The 21093-nt window shown below is 50.7% G+C and overlaps 1 protein-coding gene across 2 annotated transcripts; it reads right to left on the bottom strand.

Moving 5' to 3' along the window:
• Positions 1-586: 586 nt before the first annotated feature.
• Gtf3c5 (general transcription factor IIIC subunit 5) lies at positions 587-19195 on the bottom strand. 2 transcript variants are annotated; one of them, XM_029474621.2, is made up of 12 exons: positions 18760-19195; positions 15405-15624; positions 12992-13190; positions 7671-7866; positions 6506-6610; positions 5365-5479; positions 4876-4956; positions 4682-4779; positions 3586-3668; positions 2765-2907; positions 1900-2094; positions 587-1447 (listed from the first exon to the last, which is right to left on the bottom strand). In XM_029474621.2, the coding sequence occupies exons 1-11, from the start codon at positions 18910-18912 to the stop codon at positions 1925-1927; spliced, it is 1563 nt and encodes a 520-aa protein (XP_029330481.1). In that variant the 5' UTR covers positions 18913-19195; the 3' UTR covers positions 587-1447; positions 1900-1924. The 2 variants fall into 2 exon arrangements, with proteins under 2 accessions (XP_029330481.1, XP_021004987.1); XM_021149328.3 differs by having other exon boundaries at positions 1900-2076.
• Between the last annotated feature and the right edge of the window lie 1898 nt (positions 19196-21093).

Genomic DNA, 21093 nt, shown 5'->3' with positions numbered 1-21093 from the left:
CTTTTTTTGTTTTTCGAGATAGGGTTTCTCTGTGTAGCCCTGGCTGTCCTGGAACTCACTCTGTAGACCAGGCTGGCCTCCAACTCAGAAATCCACCTGCCTCTGCCTCCCAAGTGCTGGGATTAAAGGCGTGTGCCACCACCACCCGGCGGATGTTTTGCTTCTTGATGAAATGTTGTTGAAGTCAGTGGATGCTGACTCACCTCCAGGTGGGGGTGCTTCATGCACAGCCTGCTGCAGGGCTGGTAGGCAGCAGGGGTAGGGGTGGGAGTATGCAGCCAGCAGGTTGCATTCAACTGCAGCCCTTCTCTGAATCTCCACCCTATACCATGCCCTGAAGACTGGACCTGTACCTTTTCTGAGAGCCAACTGCTTATAATAAGTGTTAATTGTTCCACTTCTGGAGAATCTTGGCTAGCAAGTGCCACAAAGTGCCGTCGTTCTGTGGAGACAAGTGGCCTTTTCTCAAACACACCCAGCAAAACACAAATCGAAAACAATACAGGGTGCACTATGCAACAAGACTCAGTGCTGTGACGTCATATGCCAGGTAACCAGGGCATCAAACAAACACCAGTGCTGGCTCTGGGGAGTTTTATATTTATTGTACCAAAAGCACTTTGATTTACATGGGAATTCAGGAGAATTACAATACTTTGCCAAGTGTGGCTAGACTTCAGGAAGTCCTTCTAGTCTGTCCAACCTATGGCAGGAACGGCCATCGCCCTGGGCTGTGTAAGTGAGGCCTCCAGAGGACATGGGGCCCTCACTCAGAACCCTCCTCATATCTAGAGTCAAAGCATTCCTGGGTAGATGGGATCAGAACCCAGATCTCCTCCCCAAGAACCAGGATGGGCAGCAACTAGAAGTGAGAAAACTCCCAGCTGAAGCATCCTGGCAGTCACCATGAAAGAAGTCCTATGGGGACAGACAAAGCTGACTAGCCTTTTGGGAAGAGCTACTTCCTGCCTGAGGGCTGAGCATTCTTTGAAGCAGCAGGAAGCAGGGTCAGCAGGAGACACAGGGTCTGTCTGTCTGATTCCCTGTAAGGCTGGGAAGTTCCCAGGAGTGCTCACTTGGGCCAAATCAAACAATGGATCTTCAATCTCGGCTGACTCGAGGCATTTGGCTTTGGATTTGCTGTGACTTAACTGTGTGCACCAGGCTGTTCAAGGCACAGAGGCCACACAGAGACACAAGGCAATGGCCCATCTCTGGCGCAGCACCCTTCAGGAAGTGGCGCTGCTGCTCTGGGGGTTACACTCAGGGACCTTCCATGGATGCCCGCTTGACAGGGACAAAAGGAAGCTGTGAGATGGGGTGTTTTCAGGTCCATTTGGTGAAGTCAGGCTGAGCACAGCCTGGGGTTGCCCAGTGTCCTCATCTCACTGCCTGGATGGGGGCACAGGCCTGTCCCAACAGTCCCATCATGACATGCCAGCAAGTCCTGAATAAGGGAAGGAACAAATGAGATGTTAGAGCCCCAGGCAAGAGGAAACACTCCCAATTTTACCACTCCCTCTGCCCCCCATGTTGAGACATCCAGGAAAATCGATATACAGGACAATCAGGGCTGGGCTGGCTTATACCAAGGCTACCCCAGACAGATAGTGCCCAAACCAAAGGGTGGTCTGGCTAGCCAAGTTCCTCAGGCCCTCTGTCACTAGATTCACAAACCCCTGCCAGGATGGGTGCCATGGTTTACCACACCTACCTTGGGTCACCTGCACGGCAATAGGGTTGTCCTCCACCCAGGGCACAAGACAGCACCAAGCAGAGGACACAGCCAGAGCCAGGACCTCGTGTTAGGACCGCAGCTTTGGGAGGAGCCTCATGGCCGGGCTGTCCTCACTACCTGACCCTATTCTGCTGCTTTGGGAGGATGGCTGCTGCGCTCACCTGGTTGCCTGGGAACAGCGCTTCCTCACACGTAATCCAGAATCTCTGTCTCCATCTCATTCTCGCTCCCATCTGAGGGCTTGAAATCCTCCTCTTCCTCCTCCTCCTCTTCCTCCTCCTCCTCCTCCTCTTCTCCAGATTCAAACATCAGCTGCTCTTTCCCACGATCAGCCTTACCTGTGTTGGAGAAAAGAGCTGTACAGGAAGGGAAGAAGACCGTGTTCCAACACAGGCTTCCTCGGCGGCCCTAGAGGCCCTTCACTGTGACAGGCTCTAGCAATGAATCAGCCACGAAGGAAAGCATGAGGGTGGGGACGGGGACAGGCGGGGAGCCTAGTAGGCATGTTTGAACCCATTTTCTGGGGAGAACCATGAGCAGCCTGGGGCCCAATGCACCTTGAGGGGGCATACACCATAATTCCCAGAAAAGCTTCAAAGCCTTGACTGGGATCCCAAGAGGTAAAGCCTACACCCCAAACAGCCAGGAAGCCTGCTCTACTCAGATGCCTGCTACCCAGCTCAGAAGGAGTCCTTTACAAGAGCTTTGCATTGCTCTTCAGGGCCCCTTGGAGACCCCTGCCTAGCAAGTACCTCACTTTCCTATGCCCCCAGGAGCTAGCCCAGGCTTTGAGAAAGGAGCCACGGAGCCACACAGCCCCAGGGGAGAGATGGGCAGAGCTGTCCTTCCTGTACTAGGAGGCGGCATTTCTTCCCTCTTGTCTGCACTCTTTAGTGTCACGGCTGAGTCCTGGCTCACAGACCCCCTCCCATCACGGATAGTATGAGGGTCTCTGGAGCTTTTTGTCAGCTTTTGTCAGACCTGTTTCGAACAGGTCTGAGGCTTCCCTGCACAAGTGGCTCTCACCAGGCCTCTCAGAGCGGATGGTCTGTAGAATCATGAGTGACATGGTGTCCCTCAGGTGATCTGTGGTCTTGGGGAGGCACCACCCATCTCTCTCTGTGCACACAGTCTCTGTCCCATCGTTTCGGTGAACAATTTTCTGCAACCTGTGGGCACAGGAAGCTGAGTGGGTAGAGTCCAGGGATGGGGCTTGGGGAGAGCTTATCCGGAGCCTCCCTCAGAGTGTGGCTTCAATGTGTGCTGGCTCATGGGATAGTTCTAACACTCGTCTATGGACAGGATGCCAGTGGGAGACTGTTTAGGAGACAATGCTCACACAGAGGTCTCAGAGGTAGTGGGTAATGAAGACCTCCCAGCAGGTTCCCTAACTTTTGCAGTCTCTGAATAGCACCCCCCCCCCAAAAAAAAACCCACTGAGCTGGACATATCCCCAGAGGCACTCTCCTGCTACAGTCAGGCTTTCTCTAGGTCCCACACGCTGCCTTGTTCCCGTTAGTGCTGTTGCCCACTCTTGGTGGTGTTTAGCCATGGTTGAGAACAAATGGGTTGAAGGTGCCCAGGATTAGGATCCACACCAGTCAGGGAGCGACTGCTACTAGCAAGCAGGGTTGCTTTCTACAGGGCACAGTGCAAGCCCGTGGTTGTTGCCATGAGCCTTACAGCCCACATACAGCCAGACTCAGGGCTGCGCCCAACTCCCAGTGGCCAAGTCTTCCTTAAGAGCTCAGATGCAGGAAGAGCTGCAGAGAACACTACTCCTGAGCCAGTGCTAGCCCAGAATCCAGGGGCCATCCATCCCTGGGCACAGGACCCCTCATACATACTCCTCCACATTCAAATCACACAGCTGGTAGAACATCTGTCGATAGGGTGGCAGCGCCCCTTCCCGGAAGATGTAGACCGAATCCTGAGAAAAAGAGGGAAGAGATGGGATGGCTGCAGAGTACCCGAGGCCTAACAGTGCTGGGGACACCCATGCTGTGACTTTCATGGAAGTCTAAGGAGTTGGCCCAGGGTGGCCAGCAGACGTGGAGAGAGGAGGCTCTCACTCCACAGGAGGTGCTGGGGGGTTGAGGCAGTCAGGCCTTCCTTAGTCTACAGTATGGACTGCCTTTAACTATGCTGGGCTCTGTCTGCTGCACCTTCCAAAAGGAACTGGATGGCGGGCACCTCACCAGCTGTCTCTACTCAGTCACTCTATGGACCCTGCATGCTCCGTTGGCTGCTTTTGGGGGGGAAGGCAGGGTTTAATATATCATTTCTTCCTTTTTTTACTTGGAATATAGCCCTAGAGTCAAAGACAAGGCCCCAAGACACTAGTAGCCAAGGCACAATGGCACTAGGGGAAAGCTATCTCCCTACATGTCACCGGTCTCTGATCAACTTATATTTTCTGACACAGCTACTTGAGCAGGAACTGCAGGATAGAGACACTAACTTGGCCTCTCCCAGGACCGTGGAGGGGTCATGAGAAGCACTGGCATGTGCTAGCCCCTAATGGGTGGTGCTGATGAAAACGTGAGCCCTGGAAGGCTGTGTGCATCCCATCTTGCATTTCACCCCACAGCTGGTCCCCAGATGTTCTGGCTTGGCTTGTGCTCATGTCTATGTTTGACCCCCCCATCCCCCCATCCCAGCAGCAGTTATAGGCCTCAGGGAGCCAGGCTCCCCAGGGGCAGCTGCACACATCTGCTGCGGTCAAATTTCCCTCTCCAGGACTTGTCACCACCACCTCTGCCCAGATGGCCCTAGTTCCCCATGACCTTGGGTAGATGGCCTTTGTTTCTGGAGGGCCCTGAGGGGTGAATAATACAAAGGCACTTGGTGGGGAGAAAGCTAAGTCAGTTAATAACCCTTCCCAGGGTCACTCAGAAGTGCCCAGCCCCGCAGAGACACTCCATCGCCCCCACCCGACCTCACCTTGAGTTTGTACTTATTGTAGGTCAATTTCCGTGGGCCATCAGTTCCTGATGGGCCCAGGCCCTGCTTCAGGTCATGCATGGTGACAGGCTGGTTGGCTGCATGGAAGCAAGGCAGTGGAGTGAGTGGGCTCACCCATCAGACCTGCTGTTCAAATGCCCACCTCCCATGCATGTCCTGATGCAGCCACTCACATGTCTTCTTGACGGTGATGGGGAGGCTGTAGTTGTACGTGCTGCGCTTCGCTTTAACAGGCATGTCCCTGGAGCCATAACCTACATGCAAGGGCCATGTGTCAGAAGGAACTAGGTGGCCAGCTCCATCTGCCACCTACAGGAGGGATGGACACCGGCACATCTAGCAGCTCTCGCGCACTGACATCCTTTTTTTTTTTTTTGAGACAGGGTTTCTCTGTGTAGCCCTGGCTGTCCTGGAACTCACTCTGTAGACCAGGCTGGCTCTGAACTCAGAAATCTGCCTGCCTCTGCCTCCTGAGTGCTGGGATTAAAGGCGTGCGCCACCACGCCTGGCCCGACAGCTGACTCTTGTTTCTGCTCTCCTGCACACACACGTGCTGATACTCAAACACACAGATACATACACATACGTCTTTTTTTTTTTCCCAGTAAGGACAATGCTAGAAATGGTGGACACAGAGACAAGGACAGAAAACTTAATTTTACCATATTTCATTCCACAGCGGATTCGAAAATCAAGGACTTGATAAATCTTGGCATCTGGGTGTTTTCGAGGGTCATAGCCAAATCGAATCCACAAGCTTCTCCACGGGCCTGTTATCTGGAGACCAAAAGTACTGAGTGTGAGGCCTCTAGCACGTAGGTGGGAGGCAGCAGGGCCCTGAGCTCTGAAACACGGCCTTAGACCCCACCCTTTGATGGGGTTCTATGGGGATAAAGTGGGATCAGGAGTTTCTGTGACAACTGTCCCTTCCATGAAGAGCACTACAGTAGAGCTGGAAGTCATGTTCAGTGAAAGGAGGAGTCCAACAGTGGCTCTGCCCATCACCAACCTCTAAGGTCATGGTTTATGCTGGCTCCCCTTGGCAGGTAGGACCCCCTTTCTTCTCAATTTTTTGGAAGCTCTGTACCAACCCCGCCCGGCCCCAACCCCCATCCTCTCCTGGGAGGAGTCAAGAATGGACTTCTTCCACCAAGCTCAACACAGCATGGGGAGTTGAGGTGAGAAGTGCTGTCACTAAGAGGCCTGGGCTCTGGGCCTCAGCTCTGCCACTCACTGGCTACAGAACCAAGACATGGCCATGTCAACGCCCTGAGTCCTACTTTCCCTCAGAGGCAAAAGAAGGGGGTGATATATAGCCTCCCCCAGTGCCAGGCCCTCAGGAATCCTCACTACAACATCATATGCACAGAAGGCTTACCTATGCCTCATGGAATTCTTCCTTTAAAGTCATCTGCACACTGCCAGATTAGAAGGTTGTGGTGGACTTGGGGGCTTTAAAATCTTTGTTTCTTTTTTGGGTCCATGTCTTGGTGTGTGTGTGTGTGTGTGTGTGTGTGCGCACGTGCGTACCAGGACCTGCCCAACTCTTACCTACTCAGTGCTGGGGTTACAGGCACACACTGCCCCATGGATGCTAGGGATCCTCAAGCCGGTGTAGCAAGCACTTTACCCACTGAGCCAGCTTCCTAGCTCTGTAACTAGTTAACTAGTTAACAAGTTGTCTCAAGGTGCCAGGTGCCAGGGATGCTAGGAAGTACATATGCCTTCTGTTGCCATGGCTCTAATATGTCCCACCAGGGACCACCCTGGTGGGAGCTAGGATACAGGTGAGATGAGACTTACCATGTAATAAGCCATATAGGGAAGCAAGATCTTAAGCTTGTCAGGATGGACACTGACGTTAGACTTGACAGCGTTTCGTGACCAAACAGGACGGATGTCAAAGAGCTGGGGAGAGTCAAGGACAGAGTCTGAGATGAACGCCAACAGCGACTGGCTTCTCACATCAGCTGTTCCTGTATGTCTAGAACCCACCACACCGGCCAGTCATTCATAACCCTTTCCTCCCTACCCAATCCCTTAGAGGCATGGATTATACATCTTGGACATGCAAGAGCAACTGTGCAGTGTGGGGGTCCTGAAATGACCATATAGTCCCCGGCCTTCCATGGCTCACAGTACAATGGAGCACCAGGGCTGAGCAAGCAGGTGCTGAAACTCCAGAGCCCCAGTCATTCCTAACTGGAAGGCAAGTTCTGAAGACAGGACTTGAAGGAGGTGAAGGGGTGGCAGTCCAAGGCAGTGTGAGCCAGAACAAAGATGAGCCACGGGGAAGCCTCAGGTGACTACTGACATTCAGTAAGGGCTGCAGTCTCTGAAGGACCCAGTCCTTGAATGAAATAAAGGGTGTCACTTTAGCTTCAACACAGAAAGCCCCATAGAACCCACTGTTTAGGACTGTGGACACAACAGAGATCCAGCCACTGTCACAGAGCACCGGAAGCCAGAAGGTAGTGCAGTGTCCTGTGACGTGCTTCCAGCTACACTCAGGGTGAAGGCACCATAGCCTGGCACATGGCCAGTTTCCATGTGTTTGTTACAAGTAATAGCTCTGCACAGGCTGTTAGACCCAGCTCCATATTCAAGCCACATCCCAGCAACAACCCATCTCTGGCGCCCAAAGGGACTTTTAAAAAAACTCTAGGGACTGTTTTCAACTTTGGAAATGCAGGACTTGTGAGGTCCTGAGGACTCAGCCTCGCACGTTCCAGACAGCACTGACCCAGCACAGTGTTTCCCAGCCCTCTTTATTTTACTTACATGACTTTGTCTAGTTGTCAAGCCCCAATCTCACTCTGCCGGCCAACTACCAAGCCCAGCTTCTGACACAGCTTTTAGATGTAACAGCCGAGGTTACAATTCCTGTGCTAACTAGCCAGTGCTAGAACAAGTGGAACCAGCCTTGCTGGTGTAGTATGCAGCAGGTTAGGTGGGGCACCAGCCTCACCTTCCTCAGCTCCTCTTCCACCTTCTGATCTATGGGATTGGTGCAGGCCTTCTTCCATGTCTGGACTGCAGCCTCCAAAGGCTGTTCAGGAACATCAGTGTCCTCAAAGTTGACAAAGATGGCGTTGTGGGGGCGCCGGGCTCTACTCAGTCCAATCAGGTTCTCCCCTGAGATGGTGGGATTATGATAGCCTTCTCTGTGGGTAGAGAGACAGACAATTAGATTACCATCTGAGGCACAGGCCTGCCAGGTGGGCAAAGAATCCAGCAGGTCTCACCAGTAGACCATACCCATGTGCCTTTCTCTGGATTCAGTGGAGGGGACTCCCAGCACTGCCTACTGGAAAATCACATGCCCTTAGGCTACCATCAAGGGTGAGAGGGCTTATAACTGCCTGCAATGGCTCAGGGAAACCCTGGGGCCAGTGGCCTTGAAGGAGGCCAAGGCCCTAAGTCTTAGAGCTGGTACATGGGAAGGGGCACCGTTGAAGGCTGGTGGCCTCCCAACAGAAACTTCATCTAGCACCATCCACATCTACCACCGCCCAATCCCAGCCCCCAGCGCAGAGCCGCACAGCAGCCACAAGCCCATCAGCTGCATGTGGACAGGGTCATGGACTCTGCCTACTTACATGACTCACTTAATTCTCAAAATGGTCCTTCAAGGAAGGAGTTTCTGAGGAAGTACCCGAGGCTACTCAGACTAGTAAATGTGTCCAAACAACATCTGTCAGGAGCTGGGCCTTAGCCCCAAGATGTCTGGCTGAGGGCTGGAGAAATGGCTCAGTGGTTAAGAGCACTGTCTTAACCACTTTCAGAGGTCCTGAGTTCAATTCCCAGCAACCGCACAGTGGCTCACAACCATCTGTAATGGGATCCGATGCCCTCTTCTACTGTGTCTGAAGACAGCTACAATGTACTCATATACATAAAATAAATAAGTAAATCTTAAATAAAAAATGTAAAAAAGCAGCCTTGCTGCAGCTCCGAGCAAAAAGAAGAGGAGGCTACTGCCACATCCGTTTGGCTTTGCTTCTTGAGGCTCTTCTACAGAATTATGACTTACTGCTACCCAGGAACAGTGGGGAGGGAGTAAGAGGAGTGTAAGTGTAGTGGGGGCAACATACCCTGAATCTGGGTGAGCAAAGCTAGAAGGGTCTGAACCTTCTCTTGGCTTTCTGAAACCTTCTAGATTAAAAATGAGTGGGGCTCTAGGACACCCTTACTAAAGGCTCTGCTCTTCCACCTAGCAGACAGTGACTTGGCTCTGAAGCATCTGACCACAATGAATGAAAAGGATGCAGCCAGGTGGGATCACCAAAGCCCAGAGGTTAAGCCAGCGTCCTATCTGTCCACCCCATAGTGTCCAACACAGGAAAGACAGTGACGTGTCCTGACCTCTGTGTGCATGGGCTGAGAGGCGGGTGAACAGTGCTTCTCTATGAACCTTTAAAAAGATAGGTTTTTACGCCGGGTGGTGGTGGCGCACCACCGCCTGCCTTTAATCCCAGCTGGGATCAACGGCATGCACCAACATACCCGGCTAAAAGAAGCAGTTTTAAAACACCTGCACAGGGCTGGAGAGATGACTCAGCAGTTAAGAGCACGGACTGCTCTTCCAAAGGTCCTAAGTTCAAATCCCGCAAACACATGGAGGCTCACAACCATCTGTAATGAGATCTGACTCCCTCTTCTGGAGTGTCTGAAGACAGCTACAGTGTACTTACATATAATACACCCCCCCACACACGCGCGCACCCCCCCCACACACACACACACCCACACACACCCATTCTGTGTATGTACCAGCACAGAGCCTGCGCCGGTGGATGGTTCCTGAAGCACTTACAGCAACTCCCTAACTCTTCAAGGGTAGTTGTCAGAAACAGCACTCAGAGACTCAGCTTCAGCAGTTACTGCCATACATACATAGGCCTGTGCTTCCCCGACACCAGCCCTAATCCCACAGCACTACAAGTGTTATCCAGGATGCCACAAGTCCATCCCCACACTCATCCTGTATATGGGTCTGTATGTTTATGCAATGTGTGTGTGGGTTTTGAGGAGGCCAGAAGTTGTGAGCCACCTGATGTGGGTGCTGGGAACTAAACTCTGGTCCTCTGGAAGAGCAACAAATAAATGCTCCTAACCACTGAGCCACCTCTTAGCCCCTTTACCCTTTTACAAAAACAATCTGCTGCTATGAATGCGTCTCGTCAGGAGTTCCTAGGCTCAAGCAATCCTGCTCAGCCTCACCCAGTCTGCACTTTACCCTACTTTTCTCCATGAGTACATATCAACTGTAAACTTCAACAACCAATGACAAGGGTTTTGCACACTGGCAAACAAATATGAAACAAGGAGTCGAGTCTGCTTTTCTCCAGATGTGTCTTTCAGGACCCATCCTAGGTACAGCACTATCCTCAAGATGTGGCTGCCTTCATTTCAGAGAGAGCGTCAGGGAAGGGCACCATGGCTGCCTCTGGCTAGCTCTACTGACCACAGTGACCCTAAATCTGTGGAGAGTTGCTGGTAGGAGCAGAAGGGGCTCAACACCCTGCCAGTCTCACCTCTGCAACCCCAGCCTACAGGACACCCTACACCCAGACAGCCAGGCCCTCCTCCCCCTGGCTAGCCAACAATGCCCCCAAAATCAACAGTGCCTGGGAAGAAAGGCAGGTTCTTTCCGTGTGCTGGGAATCTGCCCAATCACATAAGGAAGAAAAAGGGTCATACCCACGGGCCCAAAGACAGCTGGCCCCACGCCATGGCCTACTCCAGAAGTGTGGACAGCTACCTACCAGCCCCTCTGTGCAGAGTGCAGCCCAGGGCCTTTACTGTCTTCTGCATAGTGTTCTTCCTACTACAGGCGTCAATTATTTGGTGAGAGGAAAAAACACATCAGAAATTTAACTCTGAAAAAGCAATGAGGAAGCCAGGCACAGTGGTGTGTGTGTGTGTGTGTGTGTGTGTGTGTGTGTGTGTATCCCATGTGCTGAGATTAAAGGCATACACCACCAAATCCTGCTCACAGCAGTTTTCTTTTTTTTTTTTTTTTAAAGATTTATTTATTTATTATATGTAAGTACACTGTAGCTGTCTTCAGACACTCCAGAAGAGGGCGCCAGATCTCATTACGGATGGTTGTTAGCCACCATGTGGTTGCTGGGATTTGAACTCTGGACCTTTGGAAGAGCAGTCGGGTGCTCTTACCCACTGAGCCATCTCACCAGCCCTCACAGCAGTTTTCTAAAGCAGGGAACAATACACTTTTTGGGATGAGACCTAAGCCTGCTGCCACAGCCTAGGAATCGTAACCCTGAATTAAAATGGACCCCATAGACTCATATATTTGAATGATTATTCACCAGAGGTGAAACCTGAGAAAGATTGGAATGATTAGGAGGTGTGGCCTTGCTGGAGGAAGTGTGCCATTGCCGGGTGAACGGAGGTTTTAAAAGCCAGGCCAGGTCCAAATCAATCAATCAATCAATCAATCAATCCCCCAACCCCCCGACACACACACACACACACACACACCAGCTTTGGAGGTGGCAGCTCCTCATGCCTGCACTGTGTAGACTATTCTCTCTGAACACTTTGTCTCGTTCCTCCATCACTCTTTTCTGCAGCCAGCTCCTTCACAGCCTTCCCAAGCCCCTGCCATTCACAATGTAGTTAAATCCTCACCCACGGTCTCACTCACATTCTGCCCTGCTTCCCAACATCCAACCCAGGACAACGCCTCCCTGCCATGTAATCTGTTGGCACCAAGCTCCAAGCCTGGGTCACCACAGGACTCTATGCGGAGTTTCATGGCCATCCTGGCCACCTTCTGGACCATCTCAGGCCTCTGCTCTTGCTCACACTACCTTTTGTTTTTACACTACAGTATCTGTTCCCGCAGCTGCCCTGTCACAGCACAGAACCTACCACGTGCCACGTCAGCAGCCAGCACTTGAGCGCAACCTTCTGAAGACGGCGCACAGCCAACAGTCTCCTCAAGGTACACCGGAGACCAACCACAGGCTGGCTTTCAAGCTGCTTTCACCTCTGGCTTATCTGTGTGCTGACCTGCTTCCCAAGGCTCCCAGCTATTGGCAGCACTTGGCCCAGGGTTATAGGAGAGAACAAAGCCAGCCAAAGCGCTGCCCTGGGAAGTGTACAACACAACAAGAAAGGCTGTCTTCGTGTGTGTGTAATTTAAAAAAGGTAGCAGGCATGGTGATGCTAGCCTAAGACCCCAGCACTTGGGAGGCTAAGGCCAGAGAGGCTGTGAGTCTGAAGCCAGCCTGGATGCTGCAATATGCTCTGGGCCAGCCTGGGCTACAGAGACAGACCTTTTCTCTAAACATCACAAGCATAATAGTAAGAACAGTGTGAGACTAAAGACCAAGGAAGGCTCAGGGATTGGGCCAGGTCAGGCTCAGAACTTCCCAAGTGGCCTAGATACCCCAAGTCATATCTCCATCCTTTATAAATGGGGATGACAGAGAACTGGCAAAATGCTAGGAGGCGAGGCCAAATGCTGGCTTCATACTTCCCCACAGCTGGTGAGCATTATTAATCTCATATTGAGAATGTTCAAATTAATTTCTTCTACATTAGTCAGTCCTGGCTCTTATACAAAGGAACTCTTCTCCCTCTGTGCCTCCAGAGAAAAACCCACATTTGACAATGCCTGGGACCTGCCTTTCCAACAGCTCCACTCTGTCCAGATTGTGTAAAATTAAATTATTCATCTCACTTGAGTTGCTTGTGCTCTTAGTTGTGACAAGAGATGCCCACCCTGACTCTGATATGCCCGAGGTCCATCCTCAAAACTCAGAACACAGCATATTTAGTGAGCAGGATTCAGGAACAACCAACAAGGATGCTGGGGCTCGAAGGGAGGCTCCAGCAGATATAGGTAAGTGCTCGATAGTGCTGGCAGCTACTTCCAGTCATGTGTGCAGACAGGAAGACAGCAAGTGGGGCAAACAAGCTGAGGTTCTGCAGAGAGAGGGCAGAAGGCTGGATCACAGAGCTAGCTATGAACTCTGCTGGGACAAGACCCAGGAGACCATGAGGTGGACAGAGGAGACAAAAAGGCATTTCATAGGTAGTGCCATTAATGATGACTGAAGGTCCAAAAGAGACTTCTCAGTAATGACCAGGGCATTAAAACCAGAGACCATTTCTTATCAGGTGCTCTAGAGTCCCACTAGTTCACTGTATGTTGGGAATCACCAGGCCACTGCTTAGGACACTCCCCTTCTGAATTTAATCCTGGTCTTCTGCTGCCCTGGGGCCTGGGTGAGAGAGAACCTGGGGGCTGCCTACCGGTGCTGTGTCTCAGGGCGATAGAAATAGTCCACAGGGGTGTCCAGCCTGGAGAAGATGGGTGGGGGGATGTAGAGTGGTAGGTCCTGATGGAAGAACTCCTCCTTCTCAGGCTTGCGCATGAGCACTCTGTCATACATGGACACGTGCTTGCCACCAGCTTCTGTGTGCACTGCCAAGTACTGGAAGTCAGACATTCCTGGAAAGACAAGAGAACAGAGGGCAGGCTCTCCCTCAGGCTCTGGTGCTGCTGTGCTGACATCCAAACCCTCTCAGGGAGGTGTGGAGTGAGCTGTGCAGCGCCCTCTGATGGTTGTGCAAATTAGTGCAGTAACAGTGGCCTGGGGGAGAGGGGGGGGGGTGTAGGGGTGGGGGTGGGGGTTGGAGCCATGGACCAGCAGGGTAAAGCCCAGGGAGCTAATCCATAAACCACAGTGTACCCCTGCTTCCAATACAGTATTTACACCAAGCTGCAGGGACTGCTGGCCCATCTCCCAGGATGAAGTGCTTAACCATCCAGCCCAAGGGACCCGGGCGGGGAGGTCCTATCCTCCCTTTGTCTCATGTTTGAGACATGATTTTCCTGTAACCAAGGCTGGCCTCACACTCCTCTCCTGCTCCTTTTTTCTCTTTGGATTCGCCTTTCTCACTAGTCTCTTCAGATTCTCCCTTAGGGCAGCAGCTATAACCAGCCATCTTTAATAGACACCATATCTGTGAACCTTCTCCAGAGCCTCCTTGAATGAATGCTGGCTCTGCAGTCCCAGCACACAGACACAGGGAAGCTGAGGCACCTGGGGAGTGGGTGACTAGGAACAAACACAGTGACACACATGTGTGAGAATGTTACAGGGAAACTGCACATGCTAACCCACTCTGAATGAGGGGCCTATCACACTGGCCATCCAGTCCAAGGAAGCACGGAACCGGAGTCAGTTGGGGAAACGTCAGAGGGGATGAAACCAGCAGCCATCAGGGCTTGATGGGGAGGCAGACAGTGTCACAGTGCTGCAATCGCACTGTTTGGGAGGCTGATACAGAGGTTCAGTGGGCTTAGAGTTTAAGGCCAGCTTGGGAAAAGGTTCCAAAACACTGCTGTCTCAGACTAGAGATCCAACCACTAGTTTGATCTGGCCCTGCACAACGGTTTATCTTAAAATTGGAAGGTTTCTCACAGAACTCTAGATCCCTAGCTTCTCCCCCTCTCTCCTTTAATTATTTATTTCTTTTTAATTCGTGTGCATTGGTGTTTTGCCTGAATGTATTTCTGTGTGAGGGTGTCAGATCCCCTGGAACCAGAGTTATAGACTTTCATGAGTGCCACGTGGTTGCTGGGAACTGAACCTAGGTCCTTCAGAAAAGCAGCCAACTGCTGAGCCATCTCTCCAGCCTGCTAGCTTTTCTTAAGAGTATAAAAGGTTGGGGCTAGAGACAAGATTCAGGGGTTAGGCATACTTCCTGATTTTCCAAAGACTTAAGTTCACTTCCACATCCAATGACTCCCAACTGCCTGAAATTCTACCTCCAGGGAATTAGACCCTTTCTTTCTTCAGACATTTACAGACACTTACATGTGGAATATACACATATAAAAACAGAAAAAGAAAAAAAAACTCACAAAAAGAGAGAAAACCAGGTGTAGTGGCACACGCCTTTAGTCCTGATATCCAGGAGGCAGAGGCAGGCAGAGCTCTGTGAGTCCCCAGCCAGCCTGTCCTACATAGAAAGTTTCAGGACAATCAGATCTATACAGAGAAACCCTCTGTGCTGGCTAGTGTTATGTCAACTTGTTACAAGCTACAGTCATCTGAGAGGAGGGAATGCAATAAGAAAATGCCACCTAAGATCAGTCTGTAGGCAGGCCTGTATAACATTTTCTTAATTAGTGATTGATGGGAAAGGGCCCAGCTCTTTGTGGGTGGTACCACCTCTGGGATGGTGATCCTGGGTTCTGTAAGAAAAGCAGACTAAGAAAGCCACGAGAAGCAAGCCAGTAAGCAATACCATGCCGTGGCCTCTGCATCAGCTCCTGCTGCAGGTTCCTGCCCGGCCTGAGTCCCTCACTGCTTTTGATGAACGGTTCTATGGAAGGTGAGTGAAATGAACCCTTTTCTCCCCAAGTTGCTTTGGTCATGTGTTTCATCACAGCTGTTGTAACACAAACTAGGACACTGTCTCAGGGAGGGTGGGGAGGCAGAGAAAGAGAGAGGGAGAAAGGGAGAAAGAGAGAAAGACTATGAAAGAGAATAAAAGGGCATGGACCCACAATGCATAAAGGACTGTTGACTAAAGAGGCTGCTTCTACCATGGGAAGTGGCTGTGCTTCAGGCAGGGGCATACCCGACCCCACTTCCCATGTGGTTCCACATGAAGCCCGGAAGTCACCCGATACTGCTAGAGATGTCATAGTTACCCTGAAATTTGTAAATTGTGGAGATGATGCCAATGATCTCCAAGTTGAACGTGACCTGGGGGTGGGCCTCGTCTCCCAGGACACCTCTCCGACGCCTTGTTCTTTTCCGGATCCGGAGCAGCAGGCTGCTGGTACTGAAACGGTTAGCGCACACAGGGTGGCAGTATGGGTCCTTGGGCCGGAAGTAGAGTTCGAGCCTCTTGGTGGGGTCAGTGTAGATCTGCAGCAATGCCAGGGGACACGGGGGACCCAGTAAGCAGCTGAACACCCAACAGAGCGCTGCTCCTCTTCCCACAATGCAGCTGACAGAGACGCAGGAAGGGGCGGGGCGCATGCTGCACAGCTCTTCATTCCCACCAAACGCTTTTCATTTAGTCTTCTCTGTACAGATATCCTGACTGCTGGTTTCCCTCCCTCCTGGCCTCCCAGTTCCTCCCTCTCACACCTCCCCTCTCCCCAAGATCCACTCCTCCAACTCCTTTCAGGAAAGAGCAGAACTCCCAGGAATATCAACTAAACATGGCATAACAAGATGCAATTGGACTAGGTACAAACCAACCCTCACATCAAGGCTGGACAAGGCAACCCAGTAGGAGGAAATGGGTCCCAGAAGCAGGCAAAGACTCAGTGACAGCCCCTGCTCCCAGTGTTGGGAATCCCACAAGAAGACTAAGCTACACAACCATAACATATATGCAGAGGACCTTGCTCAGATCATACAAGCTCCCTGATTGTCCCTTCAGTCTCTGAGCCCCCATGAGCCCTGCTTAGTTGATTCTGTGGGGCAAGTAGGACTCTTTTTTTTTTTTTTTTCATTTTTTTGTGATTTTTCGAGACAAGGTTTTCTTGTGTAGCCCTGGCTGTCCTGGAACTCACTTTATAGACCAGGCTGGGCTCGAACTCAGAAATCCGCCTGCCTATGCCTCCTGAGTGCTGGGATTAAAGGCGTGCGCCACCACGCCCGGCTAGGACTCATTTTTTAAACCCAAGTTTATTCATGTTTAAATAGTAAAGAGAATGAAGTCAAAGAGGCTCCTTCCAATGGGTTATAAAGTGAGAGATAACTGCTAATTAAATAAAACCCATCACCTATCAAGTGCAGGTACCATACCACAGGCAGGGTTACAGCCCTGTTTACTACTGAATAGACAGAAGCTTTCAGACTGACTAAGGTAGGGCCAACCAAGCCAAAAACTACCCACCTGCTCCAGGACTCAATTGATAGTCTCTGGCAGTCATTGCTTATTATTACCAATAGCCTTCAAGGCCCCAGTTCCTTCTTCTTAAAGAAAAAAGAAACAAACAACCTCCCACTCTCCCAGTGAATAGTGTCCACCTCATACATGATACTGTTATGAGTATTAAATTAAAATAGTGGTGCCTAACTCCTGGTAAGTACTAACACCTACATGTGAACAGATGCTTGCCCCACATTTGGTAAGAGGCATGCAGTGAGTGTCAGCTGTGTGTGTGTGAACAGATAGTGTGTACTGGCTCAATCCACTTGCCACCCCTAAGTTTAACTCCTGACTCCTAGTACTCAGGATAGGGGCCTTCAGGAAGCGCTCAGTAGCAAGTTAGGGAAAACATGAAAGTTAAAAGAAGCCTGAGGGCTGGAGAGATGACTCAGAAGTTAGGAGCTGTTTCCAAGACTGGAGTTCAGTTCCCAGCACCCAAACATTGGGTATAGTGCACAACCACCTGCAATCACAGCACTAAGGGATCCAACACCCTCTTCTGGCTTTCACAATCACCTGGATACACAACTAAAAATAAGGTTAGACTCTTGAAAACAGCAGCCTCATTCCTCAGGCACCCTTCTCATAAAACAGCTCTGACCTACCAGAGCACGGATGAGCCCAGACATGGCCTGACACATTAGGACGACTTCAGAAACCCAAGAAAAATGTAAGAATGGAAGACTGTCTCTTCCATCAGGCAACCCTGGGGTAGGGAGAACAAGGATTCTCTCAATATCATAACATCCATCAGTTCTTTTCCACACCCATAAAAAAGTGGAGCAGCAGCTCAGACTGTATTTGTGCTGGAATTCATTTTCCTGTCATACCGGTAGCAATGTCTGGCTTAACCTTTCTTACCTGCCCCCTTATCTGGAAAAAGGAAAGAAAAATAGTATCTAGTTCACTAGGATATTATTAGGACTTTTTGTTGTTTGTTCTTTTGAGACAGGGTTTCTCTGTTAGCTCATGCTGTCCTGGAACTTGATCTGTAGACCAGGCTGGCCTTAAACTCAAAGATCCACCTGCCTCTGCCTCTGCAATGCTGGGATTAAAGGTGTGGATCACTACTGCCCTGCTTCATTAGGACTTAACCAAATACTTGATAAATTTTTATAAAATGGGGATCTGTACAGATATTAGTACTGAGGTAAACTAGAGAGGTCCTAGCTCGGTTTACAGCCCCAGGGCTAAGTAATAAATGTAATACATGAACAGGTAATACATGCATCAAACTGAAATCTGAGTGTAATTATCAACGGAAGGAGCCAGATATTAACTCACAGAATCTGCTTTTGCTAAGATGTTCAGGGAAATCATTTCTAAAGAAACATTCCAAGATTCCACAGAGCATCACTTTAGGTCCAATACTTGTTGTGTGGTTATGTGGTCTGTTTACTTGTAAAATGCAGATGTCGACAGTTCCTGCCCTGGGGATTGAAAGGACTGTGGCATGTTAAAAAATAAATAAATAAAAATAAAAAAATGCCGGGCCGTAGTAGCGCACGCCTTTAATCCCAACACACCAGAGGTAGAGGCAGAGGCAGGCGGATTTCTAGTTCGAGGCCAGCCTGGTCTACAAAGTGAGTTCCAGGACAGCCATGGCTATACAGAGAAACCCTGTCTCAAAAGAAAAAAAAAGCCGGGCAGTGGTGGCGCACGCCTTTAATCCCAGCACTTGGGAAGCAGAGGCAGGCGGATTTCTAAGTTTGAGGTCAGCCTGGACTACAGGACAGCCTGGGCTACACAGAGAAACCCTGTCTCGAAAAACCAAGGGGGGGGGGGAAGCACTTTGTACGTGCTAACCACAGAATACAGCGTCGGCGAGTTGTGTCACTTTTAGTTTCAACTACAGGTGATGGGAACGTTCTCTTTCCTCCTGTGCCTTGGTTTTCTGCCGAGAGCAGTAAGGTCAGAGCAGCCCACTGTCTTAGGACAGATGTTAAGCATGCTACTCACATTTGGGAACAGAAAGAAAATACCGCCTTGTTCACAACAGGTCCTACAGCTTGCCTAAACTCTCCGTTGCCACGGAAACCGCTCTCCCGCCGGGTGGTCCCGCCCATTCGGTAGACATGATTCCTTTCCCGGGGTCCCGGAGTTTCCCAGCTCCTTACTCGAGAGACGCTTTCCTCGCCGCCCAGGGTCTGTAGCATCTTGGCCTCATTACGTACTACGCCCGGGTACTCCACGCACACCAGTCGCCGTTCCCGCCGCAGGTCCACAGGGATGGCGGCCTTCGGGTCCGCATCCGGCTCTGCCGCCGCCATGCCTACTAGTTTGGTTCCAGCCCGCCGCGGTCCGTTCTCAAATGGCTCCGCGAGGCCTCACCTCAAAGGTTCCGCAAAGGAATAGTTCCGGTCCTCCTTACCTTTCTCCTCTCCTTAAATCAGGGAGATTCGAAGGCCTCCAGGAAGCAGGGCATCGCCGCAACTGTTTATTTTGCTTCACTGCAGAGAACTGGGGGGTTTTTACTTTAAAATGAAGAGGGTTGGACAAAGGGGCGAGACGAGGGCGTATCCCACCAGCGGACCCAACCAGGACAAGCCAGGATTCGACCGGGTTTTTCCGGATATCCCGTCCAATGAGAGCTTGAAGGCGTGCCCGAGGCGTCCTCTGGCCCGCCTCTCAGCCCTGAGCATGTTTTCGGCTGTCAAAGAAAAAGCAGTCCACTGAGTCCTCTTAGCCTTGCTCCTTTGTGCATGTATTTAGGGCTGAGTGCAATTGTAAATTAACAAATTGATAACTTCTTATCATCACACCTCTGTGAGTTTAATACACAAGCTTCAAAGCCCTTGTTGTCATCTTGCAGAGATGACAGTAAAATATTAGATGCACATCGCATCCCATATTAGGATGTACGCATAGCATGCTTAGCAAAATTTGCAACATAGGCTACTCACTTGTTGGTTCTGTGAGGGTCTGATTAGATAGGTAAGTTTTTGTTTGCTGAACACGGTGGGTGCTTCTACCTCTGAATAAGAAGAAGTTCGGTTCCTGAACCTACAAAGCTGCTTCTAAGCTACACGGAGCCTCGGTAAACCCCTCATCCAATGTAGCAACACTCTCAATATTCAGCTGTCATCTCTTCTCCTTATGATATAAACATGATCTTAGAAAGCGATCTCACGTTGTTCCTGTTCTCAGCGGGACCCCCGCCCCTCTTTCCCCCCACCGCCTAGCTGTCAGCTTCTCTTCATCACTTAGGTTTATGTATATAGGCTTTACCTCCCCTGGGGATCCACCATGATAACCTAAGTCTAGTCTGCTGATTTCCTTGGTGCACTCGGCACTCAGACGCACACGTCGGGGAGCACACATCGGGGAGCACAGCCTTATTTGCTTAATGCTGGCTTTCCTTTACTGTATTGGCAGCTTCCTAAAGGTAAGGATTGCTTTGCTGCGGACCTCTCAGACCTGAACACGGGGGTAGACACAGAGTATACATTCACTAAAGATGTTGTGAGCCAGTGAATGAATGAGGCGACACTTTCATGACTCATTCAATCCAGCTCTAGATCAGCACATGGCCACAGAACACTGAATCAGTCTCATTCTAGAGAGGAATATCCATATGTGAAGAGGAACCACGGAGAAGGGCAGGAGGGGAGGCAAAGACAAGGACCAACCTGAGGGCATCAGGCCAAGCTTCTGAGAGAAAGAGACTTGGTCCTGCCTGGGATCCGAGCCAGATCTGGCACACAGATCCTCACAAACAAAAACTTACCTATCTAATCAGACCCTTCAGACCAGAAGCTGAGAAGAGCCAAAAGGATCAGGCAGCTAATGAAAGCAGTGCCCACACATTTAGCATTTATGAAATGCGGTCTCCTGCATGCCTGGGTCTGTGGGGAGTGGATGATGAATCAGAAAGCCTGTCCTTCTAGAACTCACATTCAGTAGCAAGAACAACTAGCAAAGGAATTGGAGGCTGAGACGCTGCTCAGTGGTGGAAGGAGTGCTTACACATTCAAGGTGCTGCGTCCCATCTCTAGGCTCCCTCCCACCTATCACGACACCTAGAAAAGATAACGAGGAAAAATCAAGCCCATGGCATTTACCCTTCTTCCTGCACCCAGCCTCTTTAGATTCAGTTTTCCAACAGGTCCTGGCACACAAGGTGAATTATATAAGGCTCAGAACTGAGACGCACTAGTTTGGTGACCAACACCCTCAACACCCCTTCAGCCACTGCTCTACGACCAAGGACGTTCTGGGCCTTAGCTGTCTAAATGTGCTTGCAAACCTCAGGTCCTGCTCCTGATACATAGACTTGGAGAAGGACAGCTGTCCTAGCCCCTGAGGTGACCCAAGGCAATGGAAAGGGGATGCTGGCTGCGTAGCAGAGCCTCATTCCACAGGAAAGCATCGTAAGGGAAGCAGCATAACACTCCTCCGATCCAGGGCTTTGCAGAACACTGAATATTGTTGGCAGTGTGCCTTTGGAGGAA

The sequence above is a fragment of the Mus caroli genome, unplaced genomic scaffold (assembly GCF_978045245.1).
Source record: "Mus caroli unplaced genomic scaffold, Mus_caroli_1 scaffold_2, whole genome shotgun sequence".
Lineage (NCBI taxonomy): Eukaryota > Metazoa > Chordata > Mammalia > Rodentia > Muridae > Mus > Mus caroli.
This window is presented reverse-complemented; position numbering and strand designations above follow the sequence as displayed.

What these genes read in the sequence shown, in the direction of transcription:
- Gtf3c5 (XM_029474621.2), bottom strand. Translation starts at nt 18,912, where the DNA reads ATGGCGGCGGCAGAGCCGGATGCGGACCCGAAGGCCGCCATCCCTGTG. An exon ending in CGCCCTGAGACACAGCACCG is followed by an intron (nt 7,867 to 12,991) that starts GTAGGCAGCCCC and finishes CTCTACCCACAG; the next exon opens with AGAAGGCTATCATAATCCCA. An exon ending in CATCCGCTCTGAGAGGCCTG is followed by an intron (nt 2,095 to 2,764) that starts GTGAGAGCCACT and finishes CTTCCTGTACAG; the next exon opens with CTCTTTTCTCCAACACAGGT.